We start from the raw sequence: 23590 nt of genomic DNA on the forward strand, positions 1-23590 counted from the left end.
AGCTAGGTCAGGGAACCAGAAAGTGACCTTGACTAGTTGGTTCATGTGATGTTAAATGGTTACACGCTTTTGTTTACTAGAGGTAAATTATCAATGCATGAAAGAATTATATGTTGTCTGGTATATAAAACCAGTGTGCGTTCGGATGTTTATAGGGAGAGGGCGTAGAGAGAGAGAGAGAGAGAGAGAGAGAGAGAGAGAGAGAGAGGATTTTTTTCTGCGCTTATTAGCTAGGTCAGGGAACCAGAAAGTGACCTTGACTAGTTGGTTCATGTGATGTTAAATGGTTACACGCTTTTGTTTACTAGAGGTAAATTATCCAACTAGTTAGATTTAAATTAACTGTTGATGTAATTTTGTGCTTGTTTTTCTTATTATTAAGATGTAGCTGGTGATTATAATTATCTGATAATGATCAACATGTAAATGGATCTTAATTGTTTGTCAAATTTCTCATAAAGTTATATGATAGAAAAGAGTTGTAAGTAATTTTTTTAAGAACTACTTGAAAGATAATTAATTGGTAACGTTGGAGCTAGAAAATGAGAATTGGATGTAACATTATTGGTCAAATGAAAATACCACACCATCAATATAAATTTTTGATAATATAGTTTGTTTAATTAGGGTTTATTTAATTCCTTTTAGAAGGTTTGCACATAGCACTTATTAAATAAGATTATCAATACAAATATAATACTAAGAGAAAAAAAACTATTAGACATATAAATACAAATAGAATATTAAAATAAATATTAATAAAATAAACGATATATAACATGCAATTCTTTTTTTAATATTAAGCTATTTTCGATATGCCCTGATTTTATTCATATTTAAATCCATCAACTAAAAAAATTATTTTGAAATTTATGCGAATAGATACGTAAAATATTATAACATTATAAATAGAATATATATAATATAGATTTTGTAAGTCATTTTGAATTTTAGACATAATTATTTTAATATCAGTAATCTAGAAATAGATTTCTTTATTATTAGAATAGATTTTATTGTTATCGTGTGATTGTATAAGTTATGAGGAAAAAAAAAATACATTTGATTGTACAAGAAAAATGATTTTGCTTTTGAATTATTTTGACGATGGGTCGTGCTATTTGTTCTCTTTGCCTTAAACTGGCAAAAGAATAAATCAAGGTGAAACTAAGCATTTATACACTGACCCATCATTCACCATGACATAATTCATCTTAGGGAAAATATCCACCGTCCACTGGTTTTTTACAACTTTTTTAAAAATACACAATTTCTTCTTTTTTTGGCTAGAATCCACCTAAAATTACATTTTGTTTCACTTTTCTATTTCCGTTTAGAATCCGTTAAGAAAACTAACGGAAACTTAAAAAATGACCATTTTACCCCCAAAACGAAAATTACAATTTCACCCTAAAAAATGCAAAAAATAATCAGATTTAATGATGAATATCATTATTGATACGTTAATGAAGTACAAAAAAAAAATCTTAACTACTAGAGATTATAACTTAATGAATAATAAAACTCTACTTATCTTAAATTCAATTGATGGTTTGCGAGATTGAGCTATTTTTAATACTACTGTTATAATTTAGCATTCTAATTATAAACATATTTAAAAAAAAAATCTGCATTTGATGGTTGTGAAATTAATTTCTTTATTGACCGACGGAAAAAAATAATTAGATTTAATCTGATTATTTTTTGTAATTTTTAAGGTGAAATTGTAATTTTCGTTTTGAGGGGTAAAATGGTCATTTTTTTAAGTTTCCGTTAGTTTTCTTAACGGATTCCAAACGAAAGTGGAAAAGTGAAATAAAATATAACTTTAGGTGGATTCCAGTAAAAAAAAGAAAGAATTGTGCATTTTTAAAAAAGTTAAAAAAACGGTGAACGGTGGATATTTTCCCTTCATCTTATCATCTCTATCATTGTTGAATTTTTTTTCATTTTTCCAATTCGCGTACTAAAACAGTAAGAGGATACTAATAACAAGAGAAATGCCTTTATTGGTTTGATTTTGCCGATCTTAATGAATTTAATTGCGGCTGGTCAACTAATGCTATCATCCTGCTGGATTCAGATTTGGTTACGATCTGAGCCTTTGCTCACCTTCAAAGAAGGTGATGACAAGCGGTATTTGTTGTTTTCCTCATTTTTTTTCTCTTAGTGATCTGTCTCAAACGACAGCGTTTTTTGTTAACTACCGCTGCATGAATTTTTCCCAAACTCAAGTCTTGAGCATAAAATACCAACAAGATATCTTAGCACCAGACCAACCACGTGACAAGCGGGATGGCAACTGGATCGCTCCATAATGGATATCCATAATATCCATCCAATTGGATTAGATAATATCCATCCAAAATTTTTTGGATCTTGAAATGGATATTTTAAAATTATATCCAGATGGATATGGATGGATATGGATAATTATTTTTACCCAATGAATATCCATTTAACCCAACACAAATTTAAAAAGTTTTAATTTTATAAAATTAAAAATGAAAAATATAATAAACAAACAATTGTAAAAATATTAAAAATAAATAAATACAAAATTGTCCTCAACTAAAATATTTATTGTCAAATATACCCCCACAATAAAATTATAGAAAAATATTTTAAGTTTTGAAAATTTAGAAAAATTCACCGTTTACATTGTTCCACCGCCACCGGAACCACCGCTATTCCGTCGCCGGCAGTAAAACTTCATCCAATGTTGACACCGCTGACATAAATATATTGGAAACTACATGATCTATACAAATATGGAACCGATCAACAACAATCAGGAACAACGATGGTGCACGCGCCGCAAACGTGCGACGGCCATGTGGTGGCCGCGGATCTTTGCGATGCGCGTGCGCCTCCATCATTTGTTAGTTTCTAAATCAAACACCACCTTTAGATAGATCGTTGAATTTCCGATCTGTGGGTGTGGGATGTGTCGACTAATAGTGACGTTATGGTGGCGGCGCCGGGAGAGACGGCGGTGCCGGCGACGGACTGAATTGTAATTTTTTTTTAAATTTTCTAAAATAATTTTAATTAACTTTTAAAATTAATGATTTTAGGAAATAGAAAATAAAAAAGATTTTTTAATGTAATAAATCATTGATTAATTTTTACTTTATTATTATGTTATATTATTTTCTAAAATTTAGAAATACAAATTTAATATCTATGGACATCTATGAATATCCATATTTATGTGGATAAAATCCATATCCATATCCATATCCAATATTTAATATTGGATATGGATATGGACAAATCCATCATGGATAATCATGGATTTACACATGGGTGGACAATATCCATATCCAACTGGATATTTGCCATCCCTAAGTCCACACCACAAGTAATTTTTTTAAAAAAAATTGTGATATTTCACGATTTAATGTTTGGGGGAAACTATTTCTTTGGGTTCTCATCTCCTGGGCAATAATGGCGACTATTTATATGCAATGAATTTGATTGGTTTTATTAAGAGACTGATAGATTGACAAACATATACAGGTAGGTCCGATGTCAGGCGCCCGAGGATTTAATCAGCTTTATCATCGTATTCGTATCAAAAGGGGCAGAATCAATGGATCTCACGATTCAAATATTGAAATTTTTGTCAACTTACCATCCACTTGTTTCTTCTACTTCCTTTTCTGAATTCAACACTTGAGTCCTAACTTATTCGCATTTGAATAAAACCAATAAATTGACAAATAATTGAAATCTCAAACATTATTTGTGTTTGAATAAAACCAATAAATTGACACATAATTTACAATTTTTTTTTTTAAATTGTGATATCTACATCTTCATCTTCGCATGGGTGGAAGAACTATTATGAGGAAGATTTGGATATAATTCGAAAAAGGTTTTTATTTTTATTTTATGCGTACCTTTGACATTTTCTGCAACTGAAAAACCTGCTCTTAACTAATAGTGGTATAAGTTCTTGATTTTGAGTGATAACATATACGAGTAGTTATATACAAAAAGGATATTTTATTAAGCAAGAGAAAATGTGGAAAAAGAAAAACACAAATCAATCCTAATCATTGATAGCAAATTTTCTGAGGCATAAAAATAATACAAATAAATTATATAATATAGATCTTGTGGCTTATTTTGAATTTTGCATATAATTATTCTTATATTATTAATTTGTGAAATATGTGTCTTCACTATTAAAGTAGATTATTGTTATTGTTGTTGTTGTGTGATCGCATAAGTGATTGTATAAGAATAATTATTTTTCTTTTGAATTTTGAATTTGTTTTATTTGCCTTAAAATGAAAAAGGAATAGACTCCAGTTAGTAAAATTTTCAAATAGAGTTTTTACTTTTACAGCTTTTATAAGCAGAATATTTTTAAAAAACATTTGAGTCATTTGGCTGCCAATGCGTGAGAGCTTTTATTAAAATTTATAAAATTACTTTAATAGATAATTTTTTTAATTTATGTTATGTAATAAATGAAATAAAATTATAAAATAAAATAAAAAATTTCAGGGCATTTTAGATAATTTAACTATTTAAAAAAGTTCTACAACATGTACTCCAAAGAAGACAACAATTCTCTCTTAGGATTCTTTCTCTCCTAATATCTCCAAGTGAAATGTGTGGTTAAGATGGACTCTTGAACTTTTATGTTGACAATCAAGCTGACTTGTTTTACTTTATTTATAATTAAACCAGTTTTTTTTCACTAAATTTAGGAATTTTTTACTTCTCAAATTAGAGTGAGAATTCTGAGGAATAGATATTTTGGGACTGAAAGTGTGGAGTGAGAATGGAAGTACAAAATGGAAGTATGTTGTGTTATTTACACTGGAATGAGAGTATGAAATAAAAATCATAATTTTATTTATGTGTTTATTTTGTCTTCGATCAGGAGTGAATTGTTTTGAATTTTTTAATTACAAAGTTAATAAATAACCTTTATTAGTTTTAATAAATAAATAAATTATTATTATTAATATTCTTAATGATATAAATTAAAAAAAAATTAATTTTTAAGAATGCATGGATTAAATCGATGATTAGCTTAAACTATAACGATTGAAAGAGCACTTATCTTATTTCAAAACCCATCAAAATATTGTTGCTGTTAAAAAAAAAAAAAACCAAAAACAGAAACAAAGGTGCAGCTAATTGACCGTCAACGTTGATTATAATCTATAAACACGTGCTAATGTTTGAACTTTTTTTGTCGATGTGCACATGAAAGTCGGTCTGGCCGTGATTACTGGGTTTTGACATTGACTAATGCGCGTTTGCTTTCACCTTAAGTAAAATGCTAAATGTCAAGAATGTTGCACTCTTAACTCAAAAATGTTCTCATAAAAAAAAAAAAACAAAAAAAACTCAAAAATGTTGCACGTGCGGCGTGTCGGTTTTCTCCTGGACACGCATGTAAACGCAGACTGTTTTCTCCGGCCCATTGACGCGTGACTTTGTGACAAACACAATTCACTCTCATTTTTCTTGTCATTTAGCATAACGGAAAGGACGCATCTACGCAGACTATCCTTTCCTTAAATTTGTCATTTAGCATAAGGTCATTGATAAGGGTTCCTTGCCTTTTGATAATTAATTTGTCTGTGTTTCAATTTTCAGATTAGCCATCCATTTACCCCTATGCGTTAGAAAAATATCCCAAGACATCTTTGTTATGCAATATGTGACACTCTTATTTTTATTTTTCTTATCTTTTATAATAATATCCTTATGGTGCGTTCGACCTAATGAATTATATTGTATTATAGTATATTAAATTGTAATACAATATCATATTTGGTGTAACTTGAATTATGGTGGATGCAATAATATTTTATATCATTATTTATATTACTATTAATTCTAAATTACTATCATTCAAATTTAGCAATATTTATGTATTTATTATTACTTATTTTAAATTATTAAATAATAATAAATGTTTATACATTAAGTACTGTTATATAATTAAATAATCCATTATTCAGTTATATTTTAATATAATAAAAATAAAAATATAATATAATATTATTACATAATAAATTATAAATTTATTAACATATATAAATAATTGCAATGTAAAAATAAAAGAAAATAAAAAGTTAATATTACATAATGGTATATTAAATTAAAATTTTAAATTTATTTTATTATTATAGTTTAAATTAATTATAAAAAAAAAACACTAATTAATGCAGCAAGTGCTTGCTGCAGCCAAACAGGAGGTTGCATTGCTAACAGCTTGTAGACGTACAGGGAGGACTATTACTGGAGAAGAGGGGAAGAAGAAGTACTCTAATGAAATGCAAACTCACAATGTTAAGCCAACAGAAAACAGAAATGCACTATGCTTGTATGGTTGATCTCTTTGGCCGAGCTGGCCTTACGGAGGATGCATGCAGCGTAGTTCATCAAAAACCTGCCTGTTGAACCAGATACTAATATCTGGTTACCTATTTATGCTCGATATGGGCATGTCGAATCTATCGTAACGTAGAGTAGAGTTGGGGGCTTAGGCAGCTGAGCTTCTGTTTATACTGAAGGCCCAACACAGTGGATATTATATTCTTCTTTCAAACACGTATGCAGACGCAGGGAGATGGGATGAGGCTGGCAGGGTTAGGGCATCGATCAAATCAGGAGGCAAAGAAGAATCCTGGCTGCAGTTGGGTACAAAAAGTTAATGAGAGAATGAAGACCTTCACTCCGGGGGCTGTGTGATGCAAAATCCCACCCCCGAAACAATTTTGTTAGAAGAGTAAGCTGATTCTGAGGGTCTAATTTAATTGTCTGAGAAATATATCTGTGCAGTTTGGGTAATGGCATTCGAGAGACCCCGCAGTCACTCCTGGGGTATTGGCTGATGTGTGGATAATCAATATCCAATTTCTCGACAACTCTGAAAATAAAGAGATTTTCCTCAATGGTGTAATATCAGAGTAACGAAAACATGCTATAGAAAAAGAATTGATTTATTGTTTTCCCAAGTAACCATACATATATATATATAAAAGACCACTAAACTAGGATAATTGATCAGCTCACAAAAGATAGTAGGAAAATTGTTGTGTGTGAAGCAAATCCAGAAAATCAAAACGACAGAAGACCTTGTGTTCAGAAGCTGGATTCACTAAAGCCAAACGACATTAATTCGTGCGTTTTGATGAGTATATATAACACTCTTCAGAACGACATATAAACTTGCCGTTTAGCCTTAAGTTAGGCATCAAATAAAAGCTGATCATATTTGCCCTCCCGTGGATGTAAGCTAGAGAAATATAGCCGAACCTCGTTAAATCTCTCTTGTTCCTTGTTCTTTCTAATTCTTCTGTTTTCTGAACTGTGTTTGGTTAATCAGCACCAATTTTGTTGATTCAACTTAGTTAGATTCTGCAGTTATCAATCTTGAAGCATCTTGGTTTGTGATCTTGGGCAGGATCTAAGGTTGCTGATGCTGTTTTATAGCACCTTAGGTCCTACAAAAATACACCAAATGAGGACACAATTGATCAGCTATTGTTTTCTTTCCATAGCATTCTGAATTAGCTTACATATAAAATTAAGTACAATCAAAAGGCCCAATAACAGAGGCATCACCGACGCCATCAAAATTTTCGGGGGATCTTTAAGGTCAAAAGAATTTCTAAAATATTTGCATTATATTTTGCTGACACATGCATCAAGAGAGAAACTAGGGGTGGGCATTTGGTTCGGTTTTCATCGAACCGAACCGATATTTTTAATTCGATTGGTGGGATCCCAGAAGAATATAACCCTGATTTTGACTATATCCCTTCACTTCATAGGTGATCCCATGAGTGTGTTTTTTATAAAATGATTTTTTTTATAAAATAAAAAATATTTAAATTAAAGATAATTATCCAATACATAATAGAATAATAGTTTAATACATCAAACATTAATAAAAAATATAATAAATCACAAATATTAATATAGAAAAATATTATTTTAGCATTTTAAGTTTTTTATTTAAATTTAATTTATTTTTATTTATAAATTAAAATTCTAGGCCCCTATTCAAACCTAATCTATGCACTTTACATTTTTTTGGGCCTATATCCAGGCCCGCGAGCTTGGACTGGCTCGGACTTTTTAGCCAACTCTACTTCATTAACATCTTGTTGAAGTTATTTGAACAAAGTTATTTACTCAAAAATTAGGAATTAAAACCTTTTTAGCTTTTCAGTCAACTGAGTACTAACTTGGGCCGGGCTTGGACAGGGATGGAGCTAGAATAAATTTAAAAAAAAGCAAAAACTCCAATGTGAGCTAAAAGAATAAAAATATATATATTAAGTCTTTATTTATTTATTTTTTTAAGTCTTTCAGTGCATTAAAAAGATACTAACATCCTCATAGGATAACATAATTAAGATTCAAAGCAAAGTTTTAAATTATTATGCTCCCTATTCACTCTTCAACAAACTAATTGAAAACAAATTAATTTTTATTAATCATATATATTCAAGTGTAGAGAAATTTTATGCAAGATAATTAAATGCGACAGAGCTGATATCGATGGTTTTAGTAGAAAAGCAATTTGGTTTCATATTCTTCTTCAATTTAATTTCTCTTATTTTACTGTCACCAAAAAAAAAAAAAATCATAAAGCGAAAACACAAATTAGACAGAAACATGAAGACACACACACCTTGGACAGAACAGAGAAAATGACCCGATCACCCGAATTGAATTGTGTGACGTTTATAATTTCAGCTGCTCCTTCCTCGAGAACGCTGATAATTTCATGAAACATAAAGTTTCTATTCGACCCACAAATCAAATTCACCTCCAAAGTAGAACCCGAAGTTGTTATGTTCATTACTGTTGGCTCAGAGTGATCCTCTTCCTTCAATAGTGCTCTCCTCCTCTCAAGACTTTCTTTATTCTTCTGCAAATGCGTTATATAACTTGTGGCTTCATCCAATATCTCAGGCATAGACAACTGCATCAATAAGTTTCAAGTTAGACACACAAACCTTATATATATAGTTGCTAGTTTGAGGGTTGAACAGAAACTTAACGGTTTTTGTTAGATCCACAACATCGATGTAAATCCTAAACCCTAAAACTTATATATATATATATATATAGTTGATAGAATTTATTAAAACTAGTATTATGCTAGTTAGTTCTTAGTATTAATTGCTTGCTTTTATAAATACAAAGAAATGAAAAAAAAAAATCTGACCAAAATTAATATACCTTGGAGTTGGAGGGAATGAGAGAAGCGAGCTGGGAAATGAGATCTTTCATGTGCATTCTTCGATGTTGCTCCTTTATATTTCGCTGAGCCCTAGACGATGAACCAGCTGCAGAGCTATTTTCTTCCGCCATAATTTTCGTATTCAAATCGTACAAGCAATGCCCTAAAACGCAAGAATCAAATAATACAATCATCATAAAGGGATTTAAAAAAGGGTAAAAGCTTGTTTAGTCCCTATATTATGAGGTTAATGTCTATTTAGTCCCTGTATTTTTAACAACACCTCAAAACGTCCCTGCTACTAAATATTGACACTTATGCCATTATTTTTTATTATTTTTAACTTATTTTTACAATATTACATTTTTACAATAATGTTTCTTTTTTGGATATTAATAAAAAATTAAATTATCAAATTAAACTCAAAAATAAAATAAAAACAAAAAAGGTATATATTAATTTTTGTGGAAGCTCACGTATGTCTAAAAAATTAATATCGTAAAAAATTACATCATCAATTTTTTTAGAAAAATTAATATTTTAACTCAAGAGTGTGTTCCACAAAAATTAATATATATTTTTTATTTTATTTTATTTTTTGGTGTTAAACTGGTAATTTATTTTTTTCTTTTTAATAATGTCTAAAAAAATTATTATAATAGGGTTATTTTTTTTCTTTTTAATAATGTCTAAAAAATTATTATAATAGGGCAATATTATAAAAATAAGTTAAAAGGAACAAAAGATAATGGCAAAAGTGTCAATAATTTAATGGTGGGGATGGTTTGAGGTATTTTTAAAAATATAGGGACTAAACGGGCACTAATTTCATCCAATATCTTTGGCATAGACAACTGCATCAATAAGTTTCAAGTTAGACACACAAACCTTCTATATATAGTTGCTAGTTTGAGGGTTGAACAGAAACTTAGCAGTTTTTGTTAGATCCACGACATCGATGTAAATCCTAAACCCTAAAACTTATATATATATAGTTGCTAGAATTTATTAAAACTAGTATTATGCTAGTTAGTTTTTAGTATTGCTTTCTTTTATAAATACAAAGAAATGAAAAAAAAAATCTGACCAAAATTAATATACCTTGGAGTTGGAGGGAATGAGAGAAGCGAGCTGGGAAATGAGATCTTTCATGTGCATTCTTCGATGTTGCTCCTTTATATTTCGCTGAGCCCTAAACGATGAACCAGCTGCGGAGCTATTTTCTTCGCCATAATTTTCGTATTCAAATCGTACAAGCAATGCCCTAAAACGTAAGAATCAAATAATACAATCATCATAAAGGGATTTAAAAAACAAAAAGCAAAAGGAATTTATTGATACCTTAAAAGGATGAAGTTATGCTAGCTAGCCATCAATACATGAAAGAATTATATGTTTTGTGGAATATAAAAGCAGTGTGTGTTTGGATATTTATGGGGAAGCGGGGTGTAGAGGGAGAGATGATTTTTTCCTGTTCTTATTAGCGACGCCAGGAAACATGCATTCAAGAAAACCTAGCAGATGTGACCCTTGATTAGTTCGTTTATGACCGTGATAATTAAGCTTTTGTTTACTAACAGTGAATTATCCAACTAGCTAGATTTAAATTCAGTGTTCGATATAATTTTGTGCTTTTGTTTTTTTTCCAATAAGATGTGAATATTGGTGATTATAATCATCGGATAATGATCAATATGTTAATGAATCCTAATTGTTTGTAAGATTTCTCATAAAGTTGGAAACAAAGCTATATGATATGTAGGGGACAGTTATAAGTAATTTTTTAGAAAATATTTGAAGGATAATTAGTTAGTAATGTTTGAGTCACAATTTGAGGATTTGGCGTAATCCTATTAGTCAAATGAAAATAACACAAGATCTACAATTTTTTTTTTAATAATATAGTTATTTTGGACAGGGTTTATTTCATTTAAGAAGGTTTGCATAAAGCACTTATTAAATAAGAAATCCTCTTTAATAATGAACACAAATGTAATACTAACAGGAAAAAATAAATTAAATAACATATAAATACAAATAAAATATTAAAATAAATATTAATAAAATAAAACATATATGACATGCAATTTTTTTTAATATTGAACTATTATTGATATCAACAGTTAATCCATCAATTCAAAATTTTAATTTGAAATTTATGCGAATAAAGACATAATATATTATGACATTACGAATAGAACATTTAACATAGATTTTTTGAATTATTTTAAATTTTAGATACAATTATTTTAAAATCATTAACCTGTGAAATAGATAAATCTAATATTAAAATAGATTTTATTTTATTATTGTTGTTGTGCGATATATCGTATAAGTGAGAGTAAAAAATGCATGCATTTGATTGTATAACAAAAATTATTTTTCTTTTGAATTTTGATACGCGTGCTATTTGTTTCTTTGACTCAAATTGGCAAAAGAATAAATTAATAAGGTCAAACTAAACACTTGTATTATTTTCAAATTTTATCAATTTACGTAATACCCATGTAAAATTGAGTCAAACGAATTAATTATTTTTTTGTTTTTTTGGGTAAAATGAAAAGGACCACTCATTGCCAAATTAATTAATTAAAAAAAATTGCAAGGTTATGCTTTTGTACCAATTTTATGAGAGGATAAGAATAATAAGAGAAATGCCTTAATTGATTTTGATTTGTTTTTGCCGATTTTCAAGTGTTATAATTGCGGCGGGTCAACTGATACCATTATACCCGTATTAAAGTAGTAAATATCTTCAGTTGCATTTGGCAAACACGTCCTTCATGTTCCTGTATACCATAACAAAGTATGAAACATGATAAGGAGACAACTTTTGCTCGCCGAAATGGTAGACCGGGTAGCAAAACCATCGTAGTCTCAATTTCGTTTACACGTGAAATATGCACTTATCTCCAATTTCGGTCCCAATATCGCTGCCTATTATATTTAGTAATATCGGTTGTTTCTTTTTGGACCTACATTATATATAGCTTGTTAGGAAAAAAAATTTATTGCGCGTTTTTATAGTTATGTCTAGATAATTTTTTAACATTTATTCTTATTTTATATATTTTAAAGAAAGCTCAGGTTAAATATGGGCTATCAAATTTATAAGCAAAGATATTGAAAATTATTAGTTTTATTTAAACATATTATATTATAGATAACAAAAATAAATACCTAAATTATTAGATATAAGAGTACATGTTCTTGGATAATTTGGTTGTTTATGTTACAATATTTAAAATAATTAAATGAAAATTATCTTAAGTAACCTTAATGGTCAAAGATAGTCCAAGTTAAAAAAAATTATAAGGAAGATTTTTAATTAAAATTAACTGTCCATCAAATTTTTGTTGACTTGTATTTTTTTAAGATGAAAAATAGAACCGGTTATAGTTATTTCCTAGAAGTGAGGTGAGTTTAGAAAAGTAGTGGGATGAAAAATAGAACACGTTTGCTTATTTGTCTGAAAATATAAATTTTTTTATAAAATAAATTTTCTTCAATTTATTTATTTACTTTTTTTTGTTATTATAATTTTAATCAAAGTGAGATCAAATTCCATATAGCAATAATAATTTTCAGAAAGCCCTCTCATAATTTATTAAGTTTAATAAATTAAAATAAAATGAAAAATAAAAATAATAAATGTAGAATTAATTAGCATATACCAAAATAAAAATTTGTACTGCAATTATATTCATTATAGACATTTAAGTAGTTTATTTGTGCTAATTATATTTTACAACCTAAAATATAAAGAACAAAAGAGTACAATAAACAAAATTATAAAATTCCAACAAAAAAAAAGGTTCTGGATCATGTTATATTTTACAGTGAATAAGAAAAGATGGGGAAATTTACGAAAATAACCATTAATATTTTATTATTTTCGCAATTAACCCTCTCAGCTTTTTTCTATCAACATTAGCTAAACACAAGCCTTTCTTCCCAAATTACCCTTCTTTACAGAACAAAACCAACATTGTTTCTCCCATATCGCCAAACCAAAAGCAGCTTTTCACTCTTGAATCATCAGCCAACGGCGACCGCAAAAGACAACGGTAAAAGTGATATCCGATCATAATCTATCCGGATCAAACACAAATCGACATCACTTAGTGGTATGAATTATTTTCTGAACTTACTGAACTGAGTCGGGTGAATTTGAATCTTGCGACAGGCACCCTGTCGCACCAAGCTTCGGGCGACAGGTTGCCTGTCGCACCCACCCTGGAGATTCATTAAAACTGTATTATTTTAATAGGAGTCAAATAAATTTTTTTTTATAATTTCAGGCTTAATGGATTCAGTTGTACTTGAATTGTGTTACGATGGTTGGTGGGAGATATTAGAGAATGGCCGTATGGAGTACGTGAATGGTAAAAATCGAGCTTTTTTGGTTGAAAAAAATTATCTGTTTGATCAGTTATTGGCAAGAGTATACGAGGTGTTACAAATAAACCCTAATGACTATAGTATTACAATGAAGACAACTTTGAGGTCTAGTAACACATTATATCGTATATGTGCAATGCCCATGGATATATGTGATGATGAAATGGTGAGGGTTGTGTTGCATATGACATCTGACGTAGCTAATTTTGGATGCATTCCTATATTCGTGACCACATCACCTCGAGTTCCGAGCGAAGGTATTGAGCCACATGTCGATACAGAAACTTCGTTTAGAGCAAATATGTCTGGCCCCGATAATGATGAAGAGGTGTTGCCAAGGACAATATCGCTACAGCAATATTACTCTCCAATCCACGACAATTATGACAACATTGATGATAATGGCGTTACGTTACAGGATGTTGGAGCAACGGTATTTCCAATAACAACGTCGTTGGAGCAACGATATTCTCCGTATCACAACAATGATTTTCGGGACAATGATGATTTTCATAATGAGACAGAGGGGGATAATGTTTGTGCAAAACCTTCTAATAATACGAGGCGGGGCACTCGTTTCAATAATGATGGTGATGATGGAGTAGCCGGTCCTTCGAATGTTCCGTCGTTTCAGCATGAGGATGAGTATGAAGACAATACTCCTGTGAATAACAGAGGTAATAGACCTATTCCTTCTATGGTTTGATCGAGAAGGAGAATTGACCCCCTTACAAGTCTTGCTCCAACTTTGCCTTCGAACATGGTTGCTCCAAGCTTTGTTAGCAGTTGTGACTCAGATGATATCAGCGTGGGTAAGCTATTTGCTGAGAAGAATGAGCTTATATTACAACTACGCAAGGTGGCCTTTAGAGATAAGTTTGATTTCAAGATTGCACGGTCTACTACGACACGTTTCGAGGCTCACTGTTGTTCAGAATCATGTAAATGGCGTATTCGAGCAACTAGAAGTTCGAACGAGCAAAATGTTCCTTGGGTGGTGAAGAGAATTGATAATGTACACACTTGTCATAATGAGGTATTGGTTGATGGACGTCATCAAGTAAAGAGCCGGGTTGTCGGTCATATTATCGCAGAAAAATATATTCAAGATAAGAGGATTTATACTCCCAATGACATAAGAGCAGATATGCAACATGAATACGGTGTTCAGTTAACATACCAGCAAGCATATAGGGCGAGAGAAGTTAGTCTTGAAATAATTCGCGGCAACCCTGCAGAGTCATACAACTTGCTCCCTAAATACTCTCACGTACTAACTACAGCGAATGAGGGTACAGTCACTCACCTCGAGCAGGATGGAGATGGTAATTTCTTATACTATTTTGTAGCACTCGGATCTTCCATCAAGGGGTTTATGCAGTACATTCGGCCTGTCATTGCTGTAGATGGTACTCATCTGAAGGGACTATATCGTGGAAGCATGTTCGTGGCAACATGTCTTGATGGTAACAATCAATTGTATCCGTTAGCCATTGGGATCATGGATTCAGAAAACAATGATGCTTGGGAATGGTTTATGATGAAGTTACACGGAGTTATTGGTGATAGACATGAGTTAGTAATTATCTCTGATCGATGCACTGCCATAAGGAGAGCCGTTCTTAAAGTATTTCACAATGCAACTCATGGCGTTTGTTTTTACCACATCAAAGGTAACATTAAGTCACAATTTAGAATGTCCAAAGCTCTTTGGGATGAATTTGAGCCTGCCTTTATTAATGCAGCAAAAGCATATGGCCATGAGGAATTTAAGAGACAACTTGAGGGGTTGTGGATGATCCACTCGGGTGCGGCTGATTACCTAGAAAATAATGTCGGTACGTGTAATTGGGCAAGGTCTCAGTTTGAAGGTAGGAGGTACATCATTCTTACCACCAACATCGCGGAGAGTGTTAATGCTTAGAAGAAGTAAAATTGAAGGGATAAGGTGGAAGTAATAATTAAAGAATTAATAAAGTAATAATTGAAACAATAATAGTGGTGGGCCAGCACAAAAATTTTGCCTTGTACTTTCTTAATCATTCTCCAAATAGTCAAGAACGCCAAATTTGACATTCTTGAGTTTTCTTTGCAAAAGTTTAAAAACAAAAATATTTTGTTCTTCAATTTTATTTGGAAAATGACTTAACCAAATGTGTTTTGTGTTTTTCATTTTCGGTCATTTTCGAAAAGCAAAAAACTCCCAACCGAAAATGTTACCGAACGCACCGTAGATATCCATCCTTGTTCTAATGATCTAATGCCAGTCAAGCATGCCACCATTAGCCTTATTATCCAGTGATAACCCCATGTAACTAAGGGTGTGGATTCAAGTTAGGGTTGGCAATAAAATTCGGATCCGCAAAGATCCGAAAGATCCGGATTTGGATCTTAAAAGTCAAGATCCGTGTTCGAATTCGGATAACCGGATAATTGAATATCCGGATCCGCATTATTTTATAATTAAATTATTTATTTAATTAAATTTTAATTGAAGAATATATAAATTAAATTATTTATTTAAATGTATAAGAATAATTAACTCTATAATCTTCACTAACTATGAAAATAAGTTAAAAAAACTAATAATAATAATAATAATAATAATAATTAGAGAATATTATAATAAATCGGTTTAACTTAGGTTTTTTTAATGTTTGATTTATATTGAGAAATTATTGTTTGTGAATTTTTGGTGTTGTTGTATTTTTTTTATATGTTAAATTGATGTTAAATTGTTGATTGTTAAATTATAATTGAATTTTATTTAATATTATCATGTAAATTATTAAATTTAAAATTATTGTTATGCAGATCCGGATATCCGGAATATCCGCCTTTTTTTTGGATATTTCTATACTTGTGGTGAGTTTATTTTTTTGGATACAATTAGCCGCACTTTTTTTTTATAACAACATTATTTTGATGAGTTTTAAAAAATAAGATAAATATTCTTTTAGTCTTTATAATTTAAGTTAATTATCTATTTAGTCCACGTATTTTTAAAAATTATATAAAAAATTTGTAGCAATCTCACAAAATAATTTATCAAAAATCTAACTACTTTAATATTAAATGTTGCTTATTTTATCAACCCCAAAATGACACTAAAGGTTCCCAAAGGTCTTTGTACCAAGTCAAATAAGATAAATAAAAATACAGCGGCAGCAAATTCAAACTTGTCACAGCTTCTTGTATTCTAGCTTTTAAATGAAAACTAAATGTGTATATTTATTTTTTATTTTTTGTCTGAACCACGAGGTGGTCCTGAGTGGACCCCAACTGTAGGAGGTACCTTTAAGCCCCTACCACAATCTAGACTAATCTCCGCTCGCACCGGGTCGGCCTGGAAGGGGTAAAGTGCTAGCCAAAGTGGTGACTCCATACGAGAGCAGGGCTTGAACCTCTGACATCTCTTAAGGAATGAGAGTGCCGAACCACTCACACCAACCAACTTTGATTACTAAATGTGTATACTTATAAATACACACAAACGACCACGCATTTATTTTTCATGTGTGCATTTATACACACACACTCGCACAAAGGACTATATATAAACAATCCTTTGTATTGTAGCGTTTACAATAAATGCATGGTCTGATCACTCATAATACCTAAACCCATGCAAGGATTATTCGCAAAGGATTAAATTATGTATGATATGTATCGAAAATATGGTTGTATAAACCTAGCTCAAAACGTTTTTAACATGTCCCTTAGGGATGAAGTATCTCACAATATACTTAATAGCAGGCCATTCTCAAACTAGTGATTGTTCAGAATCTGAGTTTGTTCTCTGAAATGCGGCTCTTGGGTATGAAGCATGATGTTGTATCTTTTACGGGTGCTATATCAGCTTGTACAAATCTGGCTACAACGGAGTAAGGGAAAGAAATACATCGTGTTACAGTAAGAAAACATCTTCATACACATCTCTTTGATGCAAAATCAATTTTGGACTTCTCATGGGTGGCTCTTCCTCTAGATGAAGGCTCCTAATTTTATTCCTAAATTATAGAAATTGAAATAGCAACGAGAATGCATAAATTTAATGAACCAAGGAGTCCAGATTCTTTCTCCATCTTTCTCCATCTTCGTGTACCATCCTGTTGTCACCTGCAAATAGATTTTTTATCTTTGACTAACAAGCCAAAATAATAATATAATAGAAAGTTTCAAGCAAAGGAATGAAACACTAAAAGATTACCTATATATAGGCACATACATATACATATATATGTATTCGCCTCACTTTTGATACCTTATTGAAATACTAACATAGTATTTAATATTATTGAAAATTAATATATTCTTAATACATATTCAAATTATTGACTGTATACTAAATAATTATTATGAAACAATATATATAAGTTAAGAATATGAAATTAAATTCATATTGACATTTATTATAAAATATGGTTTGTTTTACCATACACTAAATAAATAGGAAAAGTGTATTAATTTGAATAAATTAAGCTAAATATAAGAATAAGTCATTTTAACGGTCAAATTACCTAGATACCAAACTTAATTGTAGAAAATTTAAATTATTATGGATTTATGTGTTAAAACTTTTTTCTTTTTTAATTTGTAACAAAAATCAGGGACTATAGTGTCAATAACCGGACAAAAACGTCTTACTCATAGGGATGGCAGAAATCCCCATAAAGATGGAAACCCTTGCAGATTTTCCCCATTCGAGAAGGGAATGAGGCGATTTTATACCCTATTTCTTCAATTTAATTACTTTAATTTTACTCTCAAAAGAGAAATAAAGCTAAAACAAATTAGACAGAAACATGAATACACACACACACACACACACCTTGGACGGAACAGAGAAGATGATCCGATCACCCGAATTGAATTATGTGACGTTTATAAAACTTCAGCTGCTTCTTCCTCGAGAACGCTGATATATATATATATATATATAAACCTAAAACCGCCAGTTCATAACAAAAGAATTCATCTACAAGTGATCATTAACAGAATCATGTGACGGTAGTGACAAAACAAAAATCAATTACAAAATGGACAATCTAAATTCAGTCGGTGAATGTATGGATGAGATTAGATATCCTGCAAAAAAATCAAGCCTTTTCCTATAAAATAGGGCTTGAGGAGAGATTAAAAGATCTTTTGGTCATTTCTCAACAAATTCAAGAGAATGGTAAGAGAAACAATTTTACTTTCCAGATATAGAACTTGCAAATACCTTTATACTTAAACTTTTCTCTTTAGATTAATCTCAAAACACCCTGACTTGATCATTGGAGTATTCTTCAAAGTACTTAGAATTCACTGATCTTAAGCATACAATGTGTTTGGCTAGCAGGAAAGTGACAGAAAAGGAGAAAGAAAATAAACTGAATAAGAGAGCTTTTATTGATCTCAAATTTTTTTATTACACTCACACATTCATCAACTTATATTATTCATTAACAGCAAATAACAAACTTCTTAACAGTTGTCAATTAAACATTGGTTAAGCTAAACCAACAATAACGAACTAACTAATTTGTCCAGCTCAGCTATCCAGCTCATCAATCTTAGTCAAGTGAATCTCAACCATTGATCTGCTGTTGTTGACTAATCATCTCAACACCCCTTCTCAAGCTTAACGATCGTGGAACAACATTAAGCTTGTCTCTATAGTAATTGAAAAATGAGTAAGCCATAGGCTTTGTTAGCACATCTGCAATGTTCCACTCACTTGGTACATACTTGATTTCCACTTGCTTGCTTGTTACCTTTTCCCTTATGAAATGCACATCCAATTCTATGTGCTTGGTTCTAGCATGATATACTGGATTTGTTGCTAATGCTGCTGCTCCATTGTTATCACACCAGATGATTGGTATTTGGCTGCACTTCAATTTAAGTTCCCCAAGTAAGGCTTGAATCTAAACAATTTCTGCACAAACTATTGACAATGCTCTGTATTCTGATTCTGTGCTAGACCTTGCTACAGTTTGCTGCTTCTTGGAAGACCATGAAATAAGATTCTGCCCAAGATATACACAATATGCTCCAACTGACTTTCTGTCATCAACATCACACGCCCAATCTGCATCTGTATATGTTGTTAACCTCATTTCATCACCTGCTTTAAACAATAATCCATAATCTTCAGTTGCCTTCAAGTATCTTAGAATTTTCTTACAAGCAATCCAGTGTTTCTCAGTTGGTGCAGCAAGAAATTGACTTAACTTATTCACTGAAAAGGCAAGTTTTGGTCTTGTAAGCACCAAGTACTGCAAAGCACCTATTATGCTTCTATATTCAGTAACATTGACAACCAAGTTATCATCATTTCCTGCTCTTCTTAGTTTCTGTCCTGTACTCATTGGAGTATCACTTTCTCTGTAATTTTTCATGTCAGTTCTTGTAAGCAAATCTCTCACATATTTAGCTTGTGAAAGATGTAAACTACCCTTTGCAGCATGTGTAACCTCAATACCAAGAAAGTAGCTGAACTCACCAAGGTCTTTTAAAGCAAAAGTGTCCCCAAGATATCCGATGAATGTTTCAATTATTGTATTTTTATCTCCAGTAATTAATATATCATCCACATATACTAACACAACCACAATACCTCCAGATTCATGTTTGATGAACAAAGATGAGTCTGCTTTGGAGTTCTGAAACTCTCACTGCAACAGTGTTTTCCTTAGCCTATCAAACCAAGCTCTAGGAGCCTGTTTCAAACCATAAAGAGCCTTATGCAACTTACAAACATGACTAGATGGAGACTGAACAAAACCCTCAGGCTGAAACATGTAGACATCTTCATTGAGCTCTCCATTAAGGAAAGCATTGTTGATGTCGATTTGTCTTATTTTCCAGCCCTTCATCACAGCAAGACTAAGTATAATTCTGACAGTTGATTGTTTGACCACAGGACTGAAGGTCTCAAAGTAATCAATATCAGGGGTTTGATAAAACCCTTTTGCTACCAACCGTGCTTTATACTTAGAAACAGAACCATCTGCATTGTACTTAATGCGAAAAACCCATTTACAACCAACAATTTTAGTAGCTTGAGAGGCTGGTACAAGAATCCAAGTTTTATTTTCCATAAGTGCATCATACTCAGCCTGCATGGCTGCCTTCCATTTGGAATCTGAGAGAGCTTGAGAGACTGTAGCAGGTTCTGGTTCTCCAAGAACAGAAGAATATGCAAGAAACTTTGGCTTAAACACTCATGCTTTTACTCTTGTGAGCATTTGATGAGTGGGCTGTAGAGCTTGATGATGTGATGGATTATGATGTGGATGAGGTAACTGTATAGTTTGATTTGGTGATGGATTATGATTTGCATGAAGTGTCTGTAGATCTTGATTAGGTGATGAATTATGAAATGGCTGAGAACTAGATGAAGAGGAAGAAGCTGAAGCTACTGGCATATGAAGCTGTTGTATAATGGTGTCACTTGAGCCTGAAGGATCATGAAGTGGAACTGACACTGAAGATACTTTAAACATAGGATGTTTATATTCAGAAACAGAGGAAGAATTCTGTTTTGAGAATAAAGGATCAGTAGAGAAAGGAAACTCAGACTCATTAAACACAACATGCCTAGCAACATAGACAACACCTTTGGAGCTTAGGCACTTATAACCTTTGTGATCTGGACTATAACAAATAAACAAACACATTGTGGTATGATAATTGAATTTGTGTTTGTTATAGAACCTCAAATATGGAAAACATGAACAACCAAAACATTTCAGAAAAAGCATAGTCAGGCTTGTGTTTGTGAAGAAATTCATCAGGAGACTGATGGGATGACAGAACTGAAGTTGGTAATCGATTGATGAGAAAAACAGATGTGGAGAATGCTTCCCACCAGAAACTAAGAGGTAATTTGGCTTGTGCAAGGAGAGTTACACCCATCTCAACAAGATGTCTGTGTTTTCTCTCTACTCTACCATTCTGGTGATGTGTATGAGGACATGGATGTCTGAATAAAATTTCATGTTTTTGAAGATAAAGTACAAAGGACCTGAATTCACCCCCCCCAAACTGACTGTAGAATCTTAATGGATGTTCCAAATTGTTTTTCAACTTGAGTTTAGAAAATGATAAAAACAGACAAAGCTTGAGACTTGGTTTTCAAAGGATAAATCCAGGTATATCTACTATAATCATCAATGAAACTGATATAGTATTTATAACCATTGAGAGATGTAATGGGTGCTGGACCCCATAAGTTTGTATGAATAAGCTCTAGTGGTGAGGCTGTTTTGTTTGCAGTTGTTTTAAAATGCAATTTATGAACTTTTCCATATTGGTAGGCATCACAAAAATCAGGAATCTGAGTTTTATTGTTGAATTGCAAATGTTTACAATCAGTAAGAACATGTTTCATGACTGTTGAGCTAGGATGACCAAGTTGCCTATGTAAGATATTTATTGAAGTGCTGGAAACTGGACTTGAATGAGACAACAAACAGTTTTGAGCAACTTTAGCTTGATTGTTTGCACTAGAACAAGACTGCAAATCATCTGAACAATGTGACACCATGGACATTGGAGCAGAACATGACTCTTTATTTACAGTAAAAAATAAGGCTTGATGAATTTTACTTCCAGGCTCAAGTTTCAGCTTATACAAACCCTTCATAGTCACACCCTCTAGCAAAATTATCCTCTCCTTCTTGTCCTTGAGAAAACAAGTATTTCCACAAAATTCAATGATCAAGGAATTATCAGAAGTTAGCTTAGAAATGCTTAAAAGATTTTTGGTGATGTGTGGCACAAATAAAAGATTTTTGAGCAACAATTTGTGATTTCCAACTGCTAAATGAGTATTTCCTATACGAGAAATAGTAAGGCCATATCCATTTCCAATTATAAGCTTTTCATTACCTTCATAAGGTTCACTGATGCTGAGATTGTTGAGATCATTGGTTATGTGGTGAGTTGCTTCACTGTCCAGATACCAGCCATCATCCATTACTATTTCTAATGTTGCCAAATAAGCTGACATATTTCTTTGACTGTAGCCTTGATTGAAACCTTGATTGTAATTGTTTTGATGTGGATACCTTGCTGGAATAAAATCCTTGTTGAACCTATCCTTGCAGGTGGCAGCTGTGTGTCCTATGATAAAGCACACTTGGCATCTAGGTTGATATGGCTGTGAAAAATGACCAGGCATTTGAGTTCTCCCACCTTGATTCCAAGATCTTCCTCCATGCATATTATTTCCTCTTCCACCTCTCATTCCTCGATAAAAATTTCCACCTTGATTGCCTCTAAAATTTCCTTACATCATGTATCCAGAATTTTCAGATCTTGATACATCTTGATTGAAACCAGATTTTGAGTTGTATGTTCCAAAACCTTTCTTATTATTGTTTCCTTTCTGAACAAAATTAGCAGCAAAAGCCATATTTGCATCCATAGTTTCAGCTAATGCTTGTTGTTCTAACATTCCCTCATGTGTCATTAACATAGAGAGTGATTATGATAAATTGAGATCTAGTCCTCTTCCTGTAATCAAAACTGCTACAGGATTGAAATCTGAACCAATTCCTCCTAATACACTTATCATAAAGTCATAGTCACTCATTGGTGCCCCTGCTGCTGCCATACTATCTGCTATGCCTTTCATTTTGTGAAAATAGTCATAAACACTCAAATCATTCTTCTTTGTCATCATCATTTGATTCTTCAGTTGTAATGCTCTGGTTTTGTTCTGTGAACCAGAGAGTTTTTCCAGAGTCTTCCAAACTTCAAAGGAAGTCTTGCATCCGAGAACGATTCCAAGAACACTCTCAGTCATGGAAGAGAGTAACCAACCTAGCAGCTGCTGATCAGTTCGCTTCCATATCACAAATTCAGAGTTCGGAATTCTCTGATCTGTGTATGGTGCTGTGATTGAACCATCAATGTATCCTTCTAATCCATTTCCCTGAATGGGTGCCAATACTTGCATTTTCT

The 23590-nt window shown here is 31.8% G+C and overlaps 1 protein-coding gene across 1 annotated transcript; it reads left to right on the forward strand.

The window, feature by feature from the left end:
- Positions 1-14393: 14393 nt before the first annotated feature.
- LOC112100857 lies at positions 14394-15557 on the forward strand. The gene has a single exon (XM_024190714.1). The coding sequence runs from the start codon at positions 14394-14396 to the stop codon at positions 15555-15557; it is 1164 nt and encodes a 387-aa protein (XP_024046482.1).
- Positions 15558-23590: the final 8033 nt, after the last annotated feature.

This window comes from Citrus clementina, unplaced genomic scaffold (assembly GCF_000493195.1).
Source record: "Citrus clementina cultivar Clemenules unplaced genomic scaffold, Citrus_clementina_v1.0 scaffold_2, whole genome shotgun sequence".
NCBI lineage: Eukaryota > Viridiplantae > Streptophyta > Magnoliopsida > Sapindales > Rutaceae > Citrus > Citrus x clementina.